This window comes from Salvelinus alpinus, chromosome 23, assembly GCF_045679555.1.
Source record: "Salvelinus alpinus chromosome 23, SLU_Salpinus.1, whole genome shotgun sequence".
NCBI lineage: Eukaryota > Metazoa > Chordata > Actinopteri > Salmoniformes > Salmonidae > Salvelinus > Salvelinus alpinus.
The window spans coordinates 27,814,756-27,834,640 of record NC_092108.1 but is presented as its reverse complement, the minus strand read 5'-3'; the positions used below and the strand labels follow the sequence as shown (position 1 = coordinate 27,834,640).

The following is a 19,885-nucleotide window of genomic DNA, read 5'->3' as shown; positions in this document are numbered from 1 at the left end:
TGTTCATTATAGTTCATCGGTTTCATGAGATGTGACCACTTTCTATTATATAGTGTTATGATTGTCCTGTAAAAAGGAGCGTATTGTCTCTGCAAAATTTAGCCTTGATATGACTTTGCAAATATTGAACCAAATAATATAGATGAAGATTAAAGATGTACAGTATGCCGCACAGTTGATTGTATAGTCTCAGGGGTAATTATATGTTTACCCTCTTGGTATTGGAATTTTACACACATAGTCTAATGATAAAGGCATGGCTACATTTCTACCTGACATTTACTGGGAGACTAATATTTCAAGTGGATATAAATAGGGCAGCAGTGTCTGTCAGAGCATAAATATGGCTTATATCACAGCAGGACCTGAAGAACCCGAGCTGCATTTCTAAGCAGGATGGGAGAGAGTAAAGCAGCTACATTTCAATAACTAAAATCCATCACTGAATGTTTCCTTCTGGGGACATATTTTGATACCAAAACGTCATCTACTTGTTTTTCTAAGGCTCTAAACAGTTTATAGTTTTGATATAAACAGCAAGTCTAGTAGTTGAATGTGAAAACAGACTTGCACCTTACAGATTCTCCCATCTTAGTTCTCATGCATGGTTTACATGCCTTGGTGTCACTGATATGGCATGTTTGGTCAAGTAGAATAACCAATTTAATTTGTATTTTAGTTTACAAAAGGTTCAATCAGTAAGGCTGGAATGAATGCTTGCTTTAAATGTATCCAGTAAGCATAGGGTAAGGTGGGGTAACTATTCCCCCCCCCCCCCCCCCCTAAGAACAGTGTCCAATTGCTGACACAAAGCAAAGTTTGGTAAAAATTAGGTATATGGATGGTCATGCTTAGGCAAGCAAACTATGATGGGAAATACAGTGCATTCAGAAAGTATTCAGACCCCTTGACTTCTTCCACATTTTGTTACGTTACAGCCTTATTCTAAAATAGATTAAATAAAACATTTTCCTCAACAATCTACACACAATACCCACAATGACAAAGCAAAAACATGTTTTTAGAAATGTTTGCAAATGTATTAAAAAATGTTTTTAACAGAAGTATTCAGACCCTTTGCTATGAGACTCGGAATTGAGCTCAGGTGCATTCTGTTTCCATTGATTATCCTTGAGATGTTTCTACAACTTGGTTGGAGTCCACATGTGGTAAATTCAATTGATTGGACATGATTTGGAAAGGCACACACCTGTCTATATAAAGTCCCACAGTTGACAGTGCATGTCAGAGCAAAAACCAAGCCATGAGGTCGAAGGAATTGTCCATAGAGCTTCGAAACAGGATTGTGTCGAGGCACAGATCTGGGGAAGGGTACCAAAACATTTCTGAACATTTGAAGGTCCCGAAGAACACAGTGGCCTCCTTCATTCTTAAATGGAAGATGTTTCGAACCACCAAGACTCTTCCTAGAGCTGGCCAAACTGAGCAATCAGGGGAGAAGGGCCTTGGTCAGGGAGGTGACCAAGAACCTGATTGTCACTCTGACAAAGCTCCAGAGTTCCTCTGTGGAGATGGGAGAAGCTTCCAGAAGGACAACCATCTCTGCAGCACTCCACCAATCAGGCCTCCACCAAGCCACCTCAGTAAAAGGCATATGACGGCCCACTTGGAGTTTGCCAAAAGGCACTTAAAAGACTCTCAAACCATGAGAAACAAGATTTTCTGGTCTGATGAAACCAAGATTGAACTCTTTGGCCTGAACGCCAAGCGTCACGTCTGGAGGAAACCTGGCACAATCCCTACGGTGAAGCATGGTCAAATCAAATCAAATTTTATTTGTCACATACACATGGTTAGCAGATGTTAATGCGAGTGTAGCGAAATGCTTGTGCTTCTAGTTCCGACCATGCAGTAATATCTAACAAGTAAGTAGCAGCATCATGATATGGGGATGTTTTTCAGCAGCAGGGACTGGGAGACTAGTCAGGATCGAGGGAAAGATGAACAGAGCAAAGTACAGAGAGATCCTTGATGAAAACCTCTTCCAGAGCGCTCAGGACTTCCGACTGGAGCGAAGGTTCACCTTCCATCAGGACATCGACCCTAAGCACACAGCCAAGCCCACGCAGGAGTGGCTTCGGGACAAGTCTCTGAATATCCTTGAGTGGCCCAGCCGGAGCCCTTGAACCCGATCGAACATCTCTGGAGAGACCTGAAAATAGCTGTGCAGCGACAGTCCCCATCCAACCTGACAGAGCTTGAGAGGATGTGCAGAGAAGAATGGGAGAAGCTCCCCAAATACAGGTGTGCCAAGCTTGTAGTGTCATACCCAAGAAGACTCTAGGCTGTAATCGCTGCCAAAGGTGCTTCAACAAAGTACTGAGTAGGGGTCTGAATACTTATGTGATTTTTATTTTGTTTTGTATTTTTAATACATTTGCAAACATTTCTAAAAACCTGTTTTAGCTTTGTCATTATGGGGTATTGTATGTAGATTGATGAATAAGGATGTAACATAACAAAATGTGGAAAAAGTCAAGGGGTCTGAATACTTTCCGAATGCACTGTAAGTGGCTACAGTTGACCATTTTTTAGTTATTTAATGAAATCTTAATTTTACAAAAGTTTTTCCCAAGTACTGTGGGTAACTGCCCCCCTGAAGATATTTTATAAATGTATAATTAACTCTTAAAGGCTAAAGTCTATGTGTCTTATTTTAATTAAATAAATCAAATATTTAAACAAAATGGTATTGCACATCTCACTATTAATAATTTTCGCACCAACTCATGTCCAAATCATCCTAAAGTATCTGAAAAAATGACTTTGTAATTCAATGATGTTACTTGAAAATGATTTGGACATAATTTGGAAAATGCTAATTTAGGTACCATTAATTTACATTAGATTGCCAGGGGGGCAATTTGCCCCATCTGGATCTGATGATCATTCCTCAAACTATTTAATAAAATGTCTGATTGTATTCTGACTCATTCACTGAAGCCTGTACTAGATTGAACTGTAGTAGACTGTATTATATGTGATGACAAATTGCAATGACTCTTTAGATTAAAACAATATTGATCTATTACTCCCTCCCTCCTCAGATCGCAAGTTCATCATCGCCAATGCTCGCGTGGAGAACTGCGCCATCATCTTCTGTAACGACGCCTTCTGTGGCATGTGCGGGTACACGCGCGCTGAGGTCATGCAGAAGCCGTGCACCTGCAGCTTCCTGTACGGGCCGCACACCAAGAGGCCTGCCGTGGCCCAAATGGCCAAGGCTCTGCTGGGCTCCGAGGAGAGGAAGGTGGAGATGTCCCTCTACGCCAAAGATGGTACGACCCGACCCGGCACAGCCCGCCAGGGCTTCAGCATGGCTCACATTTTATTTTTAAACATAAAATACACATAGGAATAGTGGTTATAAAGTATTTCATTCATCAGTGTTTAATCTTTCATTTTAGGTAATTTTTTTAGGTAATGCCAGAGGCTTTTATTGAGATAATGAGATCCTTATAAAGGCTTTGGGTATTGGTTAATCCTAGTTTGATAACACTTTACTTGAATGGTCTGTCATAAGGACCACATAACACTGTCTTGATGATGGTACAGAAATGGATGATGTTTTTTGGACCATATAGCTGGAGAATGAGATGTGCATATTGAACATTACATTTCCCCTCTCAATGTCCAAATGGTCCATGTGTTTATGTGACTCTATTATTCCTCTCATAGGTTCCAGCACACAGCTGTGCCAATTACAAGAAGAGATAGGAAAGCAATGAACTATAGATAGTGTTTTTATGACATCTTGATTGCTCTCTTCAGTGCCTGCCTCATGCCTCTCCAATGTACTCTAAATGGACATGATGCTTCCTACACCCAGAAAAACAGCCCCCTACACACACACACACACACACACACACACACACACACACACACACACACACACACACACACACACACACACACACACACACACACACACACACACACACACACACACACACACACACACACACACACTACACACACACACACACCCTACACAGGGCAGGTGGGAATAGCAGAATCAAAACAATAGTAACAAAAGACAATGAGTTGTGACCCAGCTCACTCATAACATTCAGTGAACCATATGTTTCTTAGAGCGTGGTTGTCCTATGGTGCAGGATAGTTGCTTGTCTTTGGGACATTCTCAGCACATTTAAGGAACTTGACAAAATAATGTTTTTTTACTTTAAACAGAACGTTTCCTAAAAGTTCAAACATGGTTACATTTTGTGTAATGTTCTAGGAACGTTCTCCAAATGGTTTGACATGGGGAATGTTCTCCAATAGCTCAGAGAACGTTATGAAACAACTTTCTTCTGTGGGAATTTCAATACTTCAGCATAACATTTCCTACAGCTTTATTCATGGTTCTATTTAAAGTAATGTTCTCATTGTTCTGACAATGTTATGAAAAAACGTTCTTCTGTGAGAATATCAGTACTTCAGCATAATGTTTCCCACAGTTTTCCTCATGGTTCTTCAATTTAAAGCAATGTTTATATTTACAGTACATTTTAGTCATTTAGCAGCCGCTCTTATCCAGAGCGACTTACAGGAGCAATTAGGGTTAAGTGCCTTGCTCAAGGGCACATCGACCAATTTTTCACCTAGTCTGCTCGGGGATTCAAACCAGCGCTCTTAACCGCTAGGGTACCATAAAAAAACACAAGAAAACATTAGTAACATTTAAATAACTTTCTAAGAATGTTATTTAAAAATATACATTCCGTTCTCAGAGTCAACAAAACTCTCTCTATCCTCTATCTTAAGTGTGTTCAGGTGTGTTGGCCACGCCCACTAATTGGCCACACCTGATCTTAATGAGTGCTTGTTCTCTTTAAAATGGGGTCAGTTTGAATAGACAAAAATTAACAGCTTTGTGTGAGTTTAAAAAACATGGCATGCTAGCTCCATCCTGGTGGCGCAGTGGACTAATTCCATGAATAGAGAACAGAAGATCATAGGTTTAAATTTCAGTGATGCTGTGACACAATAAAATAAATGTGTTTGCATGCCTAATGCCAAGTGGACACTACACAACTTTTAAAATCCTAACATTGCTGAGCCTCTCTCATTAAACAACCACCTTTCCTGTAGTTTTTTGTCTTGCCAACGTAGTGGCACAGACGGGGCATTCACACACTAGAAGATTCTTCACTTGGTCGTGATGATTCTCGATACGACGCTGTCTCACTACAACAAGGATGTGATGTGATTAGATAGCTAGAACAACCTTTGGCTCAAAGCAGCCTCAAACATTTTCAGTCAGACCTTCACGCTTGCCATAATGAGTTGAAATATCTAGCAAATACATTTTGAGTTGAATAACATTGTGTGTAAAGAGCTTGTCAGAGCTGTAACGATTTGACACTATGGCAAGTACAAACGCATACTAGTACTGGTCAATGCTCCTGCTCGAGAGTACACATTCTGGGTGCTGTGATAAAACGTCATCTCACTAGCTCCTCCTCTGGAGAGCTCTAATTGGCTGTTGATGATCATCGTTCTCAAATCTTGTCGTTGCATATCTCACACTACAAGAGCATTGCAGATTTAGTGCCGATAAAATCAACTGTTTGAAAATATCGGGACGTCTGGGACTGCTCAAAGACCGGATTGGTAGCCCTCAGATTGCGTCTCTGATCCGCTCACATTAAACAAGCGTTGAGAACGGCCGCTTACCCCGAGTAGGCAACGACGTGGGGATTTTGTTTCCGATCTCCAAAACCTGTCTGGCATAGCTAAATCGGGGCCAAACTCGTGTACACCCAGCTTAAACAAATTAATTTCCATGTGTCCTATCTGTGCTTGGAGTTCAAAAAAAGTTAACCCAAACTAAGCTAGCAGTGTTATTAAAAGTCTTATTGAAACATTCAGTGAAAGTTTTAAGGAAGTTATTCAACAACCTCCAAATAATCTTTACATTTTATTCACAACATTCAGAATGTTCTCAGAACATTATTTAATTACCATCAAATAACCTATCATTTCCATTCTCAGAACGTTAATTAAACCTTCCAGGAAAACTTTCAGGGAACCATAGTAAAACATTATCAGAACCTCCCTGCAACCTAAAAATGTATGTTCGCGGAACAGGCAATATTTTCACTTCTGTTGTCAGAACGTTTAAAAAACGTTCACTTTTACTGGTCAAGAAACAAATGGCTTTGTTCCCAGACCAATGTGAAACCAAAAACCTCCAATGAACCAAATGTGCTAGCTGGGGATGGCTTGAAGGACGATTACTCACTATGGCGCTCAAATCCCAAAGGTAACCCCTGGATTTTTGAATGGTTGCATAAGAGTCTAAAACACACAATGTCCTCTGTCTGTTTCAAGGCTAGGAGGAGCAGAGCAGGGGGCGGGAGACAGTATTGTATCATGTAAATCAAATCAAATTTTATTTGTCACATACACATGGTTAGCAGATGTTAATACGAGTGTAGCGAAATGCTTGTGCTTCTAGTTCCAACAATGCAGTAATAACCAACGAGTAATCTAACCTAACAATTTCACAACAACTACCTTATACACACAAGTGTAAAGGGATGAAGAATATGTACATAAAAATATATGAATGAGTGATGGTACAGAACGGCATAGGCAAGATGCAGTAGATGGTATCGAGTACAGTATATACATATGAGATGAGTAATGTAGGGTATGTAAACATATAAAAGTGGCATTGTTTAAAGTGGCTAGTGATACATGTATTACATAAAGATGGCAAGATGCAGTAGATGGTATAGAGTACAGTATATACATATGAGATGAGTAATGTAGGGTATGTAAACATTATATTAAGTGGCATTGTTTAAAGTGGCTAGTGATACAGGGCAGATGTAACTTTTTGTGTGCTGGAGACTTATACCGTACGTAGGTGTTAATTTTTTACGAGAGATTAATACATTCATAATTATAAATCCTTTTGCATAACAGTCTGTATCAAAGTAGACTGAGGTAAATTTAATAACAGTGGCACAGCATGCATAGGCATTGGATTCAGTCATTCGTTAGTTAAGATCAGGGAGTTCACAGCCAGCCAAGCTCTCATGCAGGCAGCTGAATCGATGATCTCATCATATACACAGTGAGAGACCCTACTAATATACCTAAACTCCCAGTAGATTGAAATGGTCTTTGTAAACAAGAAAAAATTTGGCACAGTGTGTTTCAGTCCTCACAGTTCATCTCTCATGAGAGGTCATTAAAGCACAGGTGAATTGCTCACCAGAGTATTCATTCATTCCAGGAACTCAAATATACTGACGACAAACATTTTTATTTAACTAGGCAAGTCAGTTAAGAACAAATGCTTATTTACAATGATGGCCTGGGAACAGTGGGTTAACTGCCTTGTACAGGGGCAGAACAACAGATTTTTACCTTGTCAGCTCAGGGATTCAATCTAGCAACCTTTAAGTTACTGGCCCAATGCTCTAACCACTAGGCTACCTGCCGCAAATCAGTAAACATATTCTCAGAAATGAGCAGCAATCCCCGGAAATCAGTGTCAAACCTGGTAACGCTGCAATGTGTTTGCATATAAAAGTTGCAGGCAACTGATGTATTTTACACCTTTGAGCCATATGATGTTGAGTATCAGAATACAGTTCCCATTTAGTGAGTTCCTGAGTGACTGAGATCTCCTTGAGGGTATTGGAGTAATGACCTCGCTAAAGGTGTAGATAATACTGTAGAATATAGCTGGAATAACCTAATGGCTATGGAGATAACCTTGGTGTTCACTACATCCTCAGTTTAATCCTAGTTAACCCCTTGAGAGTATGCTCCGTAAATGATAGATGTAAATGATAGATGTACCGGGTGTTTTTTTGTTGGGGGGGGGGGGGGGGGCTAATTGGATCGTTTTTTTCTGTAAAGAATGTCGCAGCAGCTTAATGTTGATTTTCTTGTGAATTACATTGCGGAGGAGTAACAGGGGAATTATTCCAAAATGTATCTGGATTTTGTGAATGCTGTCTTCTGGGCCCAGTCCAAGCACAACAAAGCTCAGGTTAGCATCTCCCTGCTGCCTAAATCTCTTTGGATCGTAGAACAAGCCCAATTTAATCTGCTTTGAAGTATGATAGTGTAAAGTTACAGCACGGTAAAGCTTTCTTCCAGGGTGATTGAGGCTCAAGGTAACTTTGGATATGATGGCATCTCATCTCGCTGTACTGGGATGAGTATTTTTAAGCAAGCAATCTGCATTTAGATTACTACTAGCAGTTTGAAGTAGTAGCAATCAATTAAATACATGCTCATTGTTGTGCTTCTAGTAAATTATTGGATGTATTGTCCTTTCAAACTGGGCTCAAAGACATAACAGCTGTGTATAGTATATTATGTACAGTTGAAGTCGGAAGTTTACATACACTTAGGTTGGAGTCATTAAAACTCGTTTTTCAACCACTCCACAAATTTCTTGTTAACAAACTATAGTTTTGGCAAGTCAGTTAGGACATCTACTTTGTGCATGACACAAGTCATTTTTCCAACAATTGTTTCAGACAGATTATTTCACTTATAATTCACTGTATCACAATTCCAGTGGGTCACAAGTTTACATACACTATGTTGACTGTGCCTTTAAACAGCTTGGAAAATAACAGAAATTATGTAATGGGTTTAGAAGCTTCTGATAGGCTAATTGACATCATTTGAGTCAATTGGAGGTGTACCTGTGGATGTATTTCAAGGCCTATCTTCAAACTCAGTGCCTTTTTGCTTGACATCATGGGAAACTCAAAAGAAATCAGCTAAGACCGCAGGGGAAAAAATTCTGGTTCATCCTTGGGAGCAATTTCCAAACGCCTGAAGGTACCACGTTCATCTGTACAAACAATAGTACGCAAGTATAAACACCATGGGACCATGCAGCCGTCATACCACTCAGGAAGGAGACGTGTTCTGTCTCCTAGAGATGAATGTACTTTGGTGTAAAAAGTGCAAATCAATCCCAGAACAACAGCAAATGACCCTGTGAAGATGCTGGAGGAAACAGGTACAAAAGTATCTATATCCACAGTAAAACGAGTCCTATATCGCCATAACCTGAACTGCTGCTCAGCAAGGAAGAAGCCACTGCTCCAAAACCGCCATAAAATGTGATGAAAGAAATAAACGCTGACATAAATCATTCTCTCTACTATTATTCTGACATTTCACATTCTTAAAATAAAGTGGTGATCCTAACTGACCTAAAACAGGAATTTTTACTGGGATTAAATGTCAGGAATTGTGAAAACGGAGTTTAAATGTATTTGGCTAAGGTGTATGCAAACTTCTGACTTCAACTGTACATAGAGAGAGGATAAATCATTTCCGTTGACATCCTATGTTGAGTCAATATTTAGTGTCTAGTTAGCTGTACTGAAGTGTAACTATAGTTGGGTTTCAGTGCCTACACTAACCCCCCAGCTAAAGCACATTGATATGGTAGTAATCCCTCCCTAGTTGCTTCTCTGTGTGAGGCACCACATGAAGCCCAAGGACACACTGGCACATTACACTGGTCGTCTATCTCTCCTGTGGTTTGTGTGTAATTGGCTTTTCAATTTGGGAGCAGCGTGTTTTCGCGCCATGTCTTTTGGCTGCCTTCCATTCACGAGACAGAGATTTGGGACTGGAACTCCTGAAGATTCCATCCTCTCATTATTAGCATTAGAGCAGAAGACTTGGAAGAGAGTAATGATTTCTATTTGGGTCATTATTATGGCACCTTAATCTGGTTAAGGAGTGGAGGATAAATGCTAAATCCTGTTAAAGGGGGATAGGGCCAAGCCAAGCTGGTAATTATTACAGGAAATTAGTTACTGTGGCTCTTTCACTCTTTTCCTGTAGAATCACCATAGTCAATAATCCATATTTAAAGTCTTGGTTATCATGATGTCCTGTACTACAACCAGAGCATTCCACCCATGAAGTAATTTATGATTTTTATAAGGATCCCCATTAGCCGACGACAATGGCGACAGCTAGTCTTCCTGGGGTCCGTGACATAATGAAAAAGACCACAGACAAAAATACAGTACAATTTATATCTAAAACATTAGCATGGACATTAGAGACACATAATCTTAATCTTAAAATTAAAACTATAGTTATGCTAAGAGTAGCACACTTGTCTTGGAAAAGTCTATTGGCTATACAGTACAGAGAGAGCATTTGCCTGAATTGATATTATGTGTGTTGAGATATATGATATACTGGATTGTCTTCATGAGTATTTTCTTTAGAAACATTCCTATCACCCTCCTTCACATCAGACTGTAAATATTTCTGTCATATACAGTAATATTAAAACTGTTCTGCATTAATATCTTATTAAATATTTTTGCCCTTCGATCACTTTTGTTATAGTTTTTTCCTACATATATTGTTTCAGCTGACCAATTCAGTGGCCTTGTGGCTGGAGTGTCAGTGACAGGTAGCCTAGCGGTTAAGAGTGTTAGGCCAGTAACTGGAAGGTTGCTGGTTCGAACCCCAAAGCTGACTAGGTGAAAAGTCTATCCATGTTCCCTTGAGGCACTTAACCCCTGCTTGCTCTGGATAAGAGCATGTGATGCATGACAAAACATATGTTTTTTTGAAGGTTGTGAGTTCAATCCCTCGACGAGTCATATGAAAGACATAAAAAATGGGACCTGATGCGTATCCGCTTGGCACTCAGCATTAAGGAGATAGATTTTGGGGTAAGGCCCTGCGATAGACTAGGGTCCTGTCCAGGGGGTGTACTTGTACGTCAAACTGCCTCATGCTACAGAAACAGGAGATAGGCTCCTGCCCTATTAGCCGTTCTGGCTCGCACAAGATAAGGCTACTTACTTACGATTTCTTTAGCTACTGTATGAGATGTAAGCCCCCATGAGGATAATAACGTGTGTCATATAGACTTATGACCACAACTAAACAGAACTTAATGAGATCCTGTTTCGGGTCTAAATCAGAATGCTATGGACATATTACACGTCCGAAAATATATTTACACTAATGTTATTGTCATAAGAAGGATGTCGTTGTATAAACATATCTCATGGAGTGATTTCTTCACGCTATCCTGTGAATTGGTGTATGCCACTATTCATTTTATTAGTTTAAAATATTTTTAAGTTTCCAGACATACTGTAGCCTACAGCCTTCCTGCAGTTCTCCTTCAAAACAAGTCACGATTCAGGGATATTTCTCTGACGTCATACGTTGACAGATGCATACAGTAGGAGCAGAACAGGATATATTATAAATTTGCAGTGCAATTTCTGCCACAGGCCGCAGTGTAAGTCATTTATTACTACGTCTGGGCATGGGGTAATGAAATTGTCCCACTGTAATGGGTAGAACAGTATCTGCTCTAAACTGGGGTTCTATTATACTGGCTTGTCACTGAAAAAAACAATCTCGGAAGTCCGATTTGGGAAACGACTGTTTTTTAGTACTATGGCTAATGTCACAGTTCAACGTACTGTAATACCAAAACTACTTTTAGTGTTAAGTGTACAGTTATTTTCTTCTTGAAAAGAGTGTAGTTTGAATGACTGTCTCTTCTTAACTCTAAGGTTAGCTATTAGAAAGCCCATTATTTTGTAACGATCAGAGGGGTTCTCACTATGGTTGAATACCGGTGACTGGGATACCGAGTTAGAGGTTGACACAGGAGTGAAATTTCATTCCTGTCTTGTCCTGTCAAAATTTTCCCGTGCTGTCTTGATCCTGCAACAGTTCTATAACCCCAGAACTTTCCTGTCCCGGCCTGATTAAAATCAGTCCTGTCCCATGCCCATGTGTACTTGTAGTAATCTGAAATAATTTCCTCAGTTAACTGCTCGTCTGTTTGTCCCCTGTGTAACTGACAGTTAGACTTGCAGGTTATGTCGTTGTTTTTTGTTTGAATTGTTTACGTGTTCGCTGTGTGGGGGAAATGATAAGACAAGCGGAACTACGTAGCTAATAACTGTTGTAACGGGGATCCTTATTGTAGCAACACACTTTTGGAGGGAAGGCAATCCCGCGCTAAGTTAGCTAAATTTTCATGTCATCGGGTGTAGTTCGTAAAGGTTGAAGCATGTATGTTAGGATGGTAAAGTTATAATAATTAAGAATGAAGTGTGAATTCATGCCAGGAATAATAAGTGTGAAGTTTGATTTCCTCCCTTCTGTAATAAGCAGCCAATGAGGTATTTGTCCTTTATTCACGTGTTTAATCTGATACTGTTATGTTTATGTATGTAAGCACTTCAGAGTTATACCAAGCTAATAAGTCACTCGTAAGATAAGGAGGTTGTAAGAGTGTGCTTAACTGTATTTTCATGTACTTTATAGTTCTCACGGAAGGTGATAATTCTGACTAAATTTACAGAATAAAGCCGCCAGTTAAAATCAAGGAACGGTTGTGCTCGTGGTTACTGGAGGGAGCTACACCCTGCTCTGGGGGTTTCCACTAGCCCAACCGGCTGGCAGGTGGCACTATTATTCCTATTATGTCATCTGTGTCCAACTGGACTGTATTTTGAAATGTTTTATTTAACCTTTATTTAACTAGGCAAGTCAGTTAAGAACAAATTCTTATTTACAATGACGGCATACCAAAAGGCCTGCAGGGACAGGGGCTGGGATTAAAAATAAATAAAATCACTGGTTGCTGCAGAAAAGGAGGAGGTCAAAAGGGGGATGAGTGTAACCGATGTGAAATGGCTAGCTAGTTAGCGGGGTGCGCGCTAATAGCGTTTCAATTGGTGAAGTCACTCGCTCTGAGACCTTGAAGTAATTGTTCCCCTTGCTCTTCAAGGGCCACGGCTTTTGTGTCGCGATGGGTATCGATGTTTCAAGGGTGGCTGTTGTCGATGTGTGCAGAGGGTCCCTGGTTCGAGCCCAGGTAGGGGCGAGGAGAGGGACTGAAGCTATACTGTTACATATGGAAATTGTCTTTCTTGGCTGGGCGTCTGGTAAAAACTGCAGTAAAAAGACTGCTGCAACCTGATTGGCTCAAGTAGCATTAGCCACTCTAGCGTGGTGGAAATTGTGTTTTATTAAAGGTGCAATATGCAGAAAGTTTATGAAGTAAACTATATTAGGCCTACACACATTTTTTTTCTTCTAACCCCTCCCTCAGTTTATAACTATTCCTATGCTGCCCATTACTGTGGACTGTCAATTTTGTCTCATCCTGTCCCGAACTTGATTCTAGAACCTCACTCCCATTCCAAGACCTGCGGGAGGGAGGGAGAGAGAGAGAGGCCTGGGAGACCTTTTTTAGATTTAGGTCTGATGATGCGCTGAGCTCCCCAGTCTCTCCCCTTAATTACTCTCTTTGGTTCACTTGACCGTTTTGACATTCAGCTTCATAATAAACACGCTGAGGGTGTTTTTAAACGTTTGAGAGCATTTTGTGTAAAACAAAATAAAGTTGCACAGACATATAGGGAGTAGGGATGAATATTTTCCTGAAAATCCACCAAGTTTCAATACCGAAAATAATTCATATTTATCCCGATAGTCCCAGGAAAGACAGCAAAAAACGGAAGTGCCCATTTAAAACCAAGATGGTCACTATGCCAGGGTTCTCCCCAAATCACGGCTCTGCTACACTACAGCCAGGGGGGCGTCCGGCATTGCCATCAGACAGGGAGGGAATGCTTCCTTTTAAATCAGTGAAAGCTGCAATACCACCCGTGTTGCGGTTGTGTTGAGTCATGTCCAATGGCAGCGTCGAAGCTCAAAAAATGCAGAGGTTCAATTCTCGATGGCTATAAAGACACACGCCCAAATCTATATTTAATTTCAGAATTTATAAAAATTAGGGTCAGGGTTGAGGGTTTGGTTATGGTAAGGGTCCGTTTTAGGTTTTTACTAGTCGTTTAAGTGTCGGCTCTCTACCGAGATGGGTGCTGTGCCATCTTGTCGGCTTGGCCGCCTCACTATGTAAAGATTTCAGAGCAAATTCAACTGATATTTAGTAATGATAGGGTAACTATCTTTTCTCACCAATGACATTGTTGTGAATTGCGAGACAGGCCGTTCATAAATTCAGAGCGATATCATATTCCTCTATCAATTCAGCGCATTCCAGCAGTAGGTTATCTCGACACAGAGCATGATCAGGACGCACAAAGCGCACCCCAAGACAGAATATCTCCTATATTTGGCAAAATCTAGCTGATGATTATACAGATACTGTAGATGAAGAGTGGAAATAGTTTAAATATCAAACCACTGGGCACACACTGGTGTAAACAACGTTGTTTACACGGCATTCCAATGAAATTACATTGAACCAATGTGGAATAAACGTTGAACTGACGTCTGTGCCCAGTGGGAAGGTATCTTATTCTTAACGAGGACCAACTCTGTTTTAAACATATCCATATCTACTCTCAAACTGTTTGATGGCTATGAAGTGAATTGTGCAGTGTCCTATAAAATGTGTGACTGTCTGAAGAGTCACAATAACAGCTCAAAGAGGTACATGTTATTTTATAGGCTATACTGTAGAGGTTTCCTGTAGAGTTTATTAACTGCATTCGGATTGTGTGTGCAGTCCGGCAGTGTCAATTATGCGCATGCTTTGAATTTATTGTGACTTTGTGTGAAGTAAATACTAGGCTAAAGCTTCTATGTGACAACCTGTTTGGATAATGTGCTATTACATTTTTTGCTAATCTGCTGCTATGCATGTTGTATGTTTTGTGGAATTGCAATAGTGCGAAATTGGGGAAAATATGTGGAAGGACCACTCGGCTGTCCTGTACTGTGAGCTTGTGTTGCCTACATCCTCGTGGCTGAGCAGTTGTTGCTCCTAGACATTTCCCCTTCACAATAACAACACTTACAGTTGACTGGGGCAGTTCTAGCAGGGACGAAATTTGAAGGAAAGTGGCATCCTATGACAGTGCCACGTTGAAAATCACTGAGATCTTCAGTAATGCCATTCTATGGACAATGTTTGTGTATGGAGATTGCATCGCTTGGCGCTCAATTTTATACATTAGGAAAGAATTCACTTTTTCCACTTTTTGTTATGTTACTGCCTTATTCTAAAATTGATTAAATAGTTTTTTCCCCTCATCAATCTTCACACAATACCCCATAATGACAAAGCAAAAACAGTTTTTTTGAATTTTTTGCAAAAAGAAACTAAAACTGAAACATTATATTTACATAAGTTTTCAGATCCTTTACTCAGTACTTTGTTGAAGCACCTTTGGCAGCGATTACAGCCGTGAGTCTTCTTGGGTATAACGCTACAAGCTTGGCACACCTGTATTTGGGGAGTTTCTCCCATTTTTCTCTGCAGATCCTCTCAAGCTCTGTCAGGTTGTAGGGAGAGCGTCGCTGCACAGCTATTCTCAGGTCTCTCCAGAGATGTTCAATCGGGTTCAAGTCCGGGCTCTAGCTGGGCCACTCAAGGACATTCAGAGACTTGTCCCGAAGCCGCTCCTGCGTTGTCTTCGCTGTGTGCTTAGAGTCTCTGTCCCGTTGAAAGGTGAACCTTCGCTCCAGTCGGAGGTCCTAACCGCTCTGGAGCAGGGATCAAGGATCTCTCTGTACTTTTATCCGTTCATCTTTCCCTTGATCCCATCTAGTCTCCTAGTCCCTGCCGCTGAAAAAAAATCCCACAGCATGATGCTGCCACCACCATGCTTCACCGTAGGGATGGTATTGGCCAGGTGATGAACGGTGCCTGGTTTCCTCCAGATGTGACGCTTGGCATTCAGGCCAAAGAGTTCAATCTTGGTTTCATCAGAGAATCTTGTTTTCATGGTCTGATAGTCCTTTAGGTGCCTTTTGGCAAACTCCAAGCGGGCTGTCATGTGCCTTTTATTGAGGACTGGCTTCCATCTGGCCACTCTACCGTAAAGGCCTGATTGGTGGAGTGCTGCAGAGATGGTTGTCCTTCTGGAAGGTTCTCCCATCTCCACAGTGGAACTCTGGAGCTCTGTCAGAGTGACCATCGAGTTCTTGGTCACCTCCCTGACCAAGGCCCTTCTCGCTCGATTGCGCAGTTTGGCCGGGCGGCCAGCCCTAAGAAGAGTCTTGGTGGCTGTAAAGTAAAAAAAAAAAAAAAAAAAAAGTCAAGGGGTCTGAATACTTTCCGAATGCACTGTAGCTACTAGAACTAACACGTTAGTAAATCGCTACAGCCATGCAGTACGGTGTACAGTCAGCAGCAAGCAATTTGGCAGTTACACCAGCGGGCCCCAGTGGCAATAAATTAATTAAACCAAAACCTACCTTGACTTGGAAGAGTTCCCGTGTTGGATAGCCATCGCCAGCTAGCTAACATAGAATGATTCTATGTTTGAGCCAGGTGTTTGAATAGGCTAAACTAGCTAGCTGCATTCGACGCTAGCTAAGTAAGTGAAAGTAAAAAAATATATACTATTAAATCTCTCTTGCTTCTCTTTCATTTTGAAATAAATAAATTAGTTCAAAACTATTCAACTATTGTCTTTCGCTCTCTTTGAGTCAACTACTCACCACATTTTATACACTGCAGTGTTAGCTAGCTGTAGTTTATGCTTTCAGGACTAGATTCATTCTCTGATCGTTTGATTAGGTGGACAACATGTCAATTGATGCTGCAAGAGCTCTGATAGGTTGGAGGACATCCTCCGGAAGTTGTCATAATTACTGTGTAAGTCTATGGAAAGGGGGTGACAACCATGAGCCTCCTAGGTTTTGTATTGAAGTCAATGTACCCAGAGGAGGACAGAAGCTAGCTGTCCTCCGGTTACACTATGGTGCTACCTTACAGAGTGATTCTGAGGCTACTGTAGACCTTCATTGCAAAACAGTGTGTTTTAATATTTAATAAATATTTGGTGACGTGAATATATTTGGTATAGTTTTATCTAAAAAGGATCACTTTTTTTATGTTTTACAATTTTTATTTTTCTGAAATTCACTGAGTAGGATGGTTCTCCCCTTCCTCCTCTGAGGAGCCTCCACTGATTTAAACGGTTATGACAGTTATTTTATTTTCATGACGGTCTTCATCCATAACCGTTGGTTACATGGTTATCCGGTAATTCTACCATCCCCAGCCCTGAATTGATGTTGTGTGTAGTAAAATATAATGCAGATCAATAACATCAGAGATGTGGAAAGTGTGATGTTAGAAAGATACTGTGGAAGGCTAAATGTAAGATACTCACACCAACCAGATTAATATTCTATGGGTGAGGAATGACCCCACACAGTGTAAATCTCACTGATCTATTATTGGCTGACTCCTAAGGTTATTATTAGGTAGAGTGATGATGACTTACAGGGCGTTGTGAATGGCTATTATGAGTGTACATTAGTCATGTCTAACTTTTCATAGATGTGTGTTCACAAGTAAAGCCAAATTTCGATGGTGGGATTATTGTTTTGGCTCTAAAATAACTGTATATTTCTGAATGAAGGATTGGCTCAGTGGTCATTGGTGCTTTATTTTTAGCAGGTCAAAGGTATCCTCGGAATCCAAACTAAATCAAACTGTTTGACTATTGTTGAAGTGAAACAGTGTTTCAGTGGGATTTTGTGGATGGGCCAAAGGTGCATCTGTCTTAAAATCTGTTTTAGAGGAATTCTTGTTTTCCTTTTCTTAGGTATTCAATAGAGAACCTCACACAAAGTAGTTGTTGTTTTAGGGTCTTCACATTGATGAGGACTTCTTATTTCCAATAGGGCCCAGGTCCTAGTCTCTATCTCTAATTCTCCTCAGTGAGAACAATGATGACTTCCTTCCACAGATAATAAGGTGATTCTCCCCTGAGAGCAGAATCAGTGTTTTATTAGCATTAATTGTCCAATTATCCCCAAGGCTCATTAACTCTAGTAATTAGCCTACATCCCAAATGACACCCTATTCCCAAGATAGTGCATTACTTTTGACCAGGACCACAGCCAGCTCTATTCTGGCAAATCCTTAAAGACCTACTCTCATTTTCACCTCATTTAACACTTGTGTACTTAACAAAAGGCACAAGTGGCATTTCAATAGGTGGTCCAGATGCCTCATGACATGGGGGGGGGGGTTCCTCTTTTGCTCTCTATTGCTCCTCTAGTGTTCCTCAAGCAAGGCCGGAGGCCGATGACATCAGCGGGCACCAACAGCCCACCTCCTTGAATGCTCTACTCCTTGAAGTTTGCAGTTGTCTAAAAAACATGATTTTTCTCAAAACAAATTTTTGATACCCTTTAGTGTGTGTGTGCTTTACTGTATTTATACTTGGTTTATCGTTTTTCAACAGGAAAAGTTCAAATATCACTGGAGGTCTTAAAGTGTCATCTTCATGAACAGTATTCACACCTAGTATCAATCATTAGTACCCAGTCAATGATCCAATCCAGTGTCCACATTTGTGATGAATTTGGTTTTGTGAATATTTAATATATTATTTTTCTTTGCAACTCTGGCTAGAAGGCCAGCATCCCGGAGTCGCCTCTTCACTGCTGACGTTGAGACTGGTGTTTTGCGGGTACCATTTAATGAAGCTGCCAGTTGAGGACTTGTGAGGCGTCTGTTTCCAAACTAGACACTCTAATGTACTTGTCCACTTGCTCAGTTGTGCACCGGGGCCTTCCACTCCTATTTCTGTTCTGGTTAGACCAGTTTGCGCTGTTCTGTGAAGATACACAACGTTGTACGAGATCTTCAGTTTCTTGGTAGTTTCTCACATTAGAATAACCTTCATTTCTCAGAACAAGAATAGACTGATGAGTTTCAGTAGAAAGTATTTGTTTCTGGCCATTTTGAGCCTGTAATCGAACCCACAAATGCTGATGCTCCAGATACTCAACTAGTCTAAAGAAGGCCAGTTTTATTGCTTCTTTAATCAGAACAACAGTTTTCAGCTGTGCAAACATAATTGCAAAAGGGTTTTCTAATGATCAATTAGCCTTTTAAAATTATAAACTTGGATTAGCTAACACAACGTGCCATTGGAACACAGGAGTGATGGTTGCTGATAGTGGGCCTCTGTATGTCTATGTAGATATTCCATTAAAAATCAGCTGTTTCCAGCTACAATAGTCACTTACAACATTAACAATGTCTACACTGTATTTCTGATCAATTTACTGTTATTTTAATGGACCAAAAATGTGCTTTTCTTTAAAAAACAAGGGAATTTCTAAGTGACCACAAACTTTTGAACGGTAGTGTATATCAGACGGACTCATTCTCAGCTGCTTATCTGAGTTGGGCACTGCTGGAATGCAAGAGCTGTCTGTCATTGATTTGTCATTGTTCCTCCATCACTTAATGATATGCATTCATGCAGGCTAGATGAGCAGTATTATTGGCTGAGTCTAACATGTATATCCATAATTTGTGTCAGGCATCTCTCATCTCTGGTCTTGGCAAAGTTTTAAACGGTTTGAACAACTCTGCTGTCCCCTGCCTGCCTGTGTTATTGCAGACAGAGATGAAAGAGTGGAGGAACAGACAGATCAATAGTTCAGCTCTCTCCTCAGGCTAATATGTAAATATTTCATGAAGAGAAAGAGAGAGAGAAATCTCCAATGAGTAATTCAGAGTTTCTGATGATGAGGGAGAGGTAGGGTGGAAAGAAGAAAGAGAAGGGGGAGACTGACAGGGAGAAAAAAAACTGAGATGGAGAGAGAAAAAGAGAGATGGGGAGGGGGGATATAATCATATCATTTATTTTGGTTTATATGGTGCTTGTGGTCTTCATGAGAAGTATGATCCAGTTTCCATATTGCCCCTGATAATTGTCCTTGGCTCTTTGTAATATAGTCTACTGATCCCCTGCAGGTGCAGAAAATATGATATACATTATGCTAATGTTTATTTAAAAATGTTTTACCAGTAGTCTTAAAAATGTATTTAGGTCATTTTTTCCACTTGGACACTTATAAT

General features: G+C 40.4%; 1 protein-coding gene across 2 annotated transcripts in view; it reads left to right on the top strand.

The window, feature by feature from the left end:
* The window catches only part of LOC139550707 (voltage-gated inwardly rectifying potassium channel KCNH2-like), a 77,605-nt gene that overhangs the window by 700 nt on the left and 57,020 nt on the right, over window positions 1-19,885 (top strand). Inside the window, exon 2 of one of the 2 annotated variants that reach the window (XM_071361795.1) lies at window positions 3,069-3,299. In XM_071361795.1, coding sequence (XP_071217896.1) covers window positions 3,069-3,299 — 231 coding nt within the window. Of the gene's footprint in view, window positions 1-3,068; window positions 3,300-12,015; window positions 12,195-19,885 lie in introns of those variants that run through there. The other variant, XM_071361796.1, reaches the window with a different exon arrangement.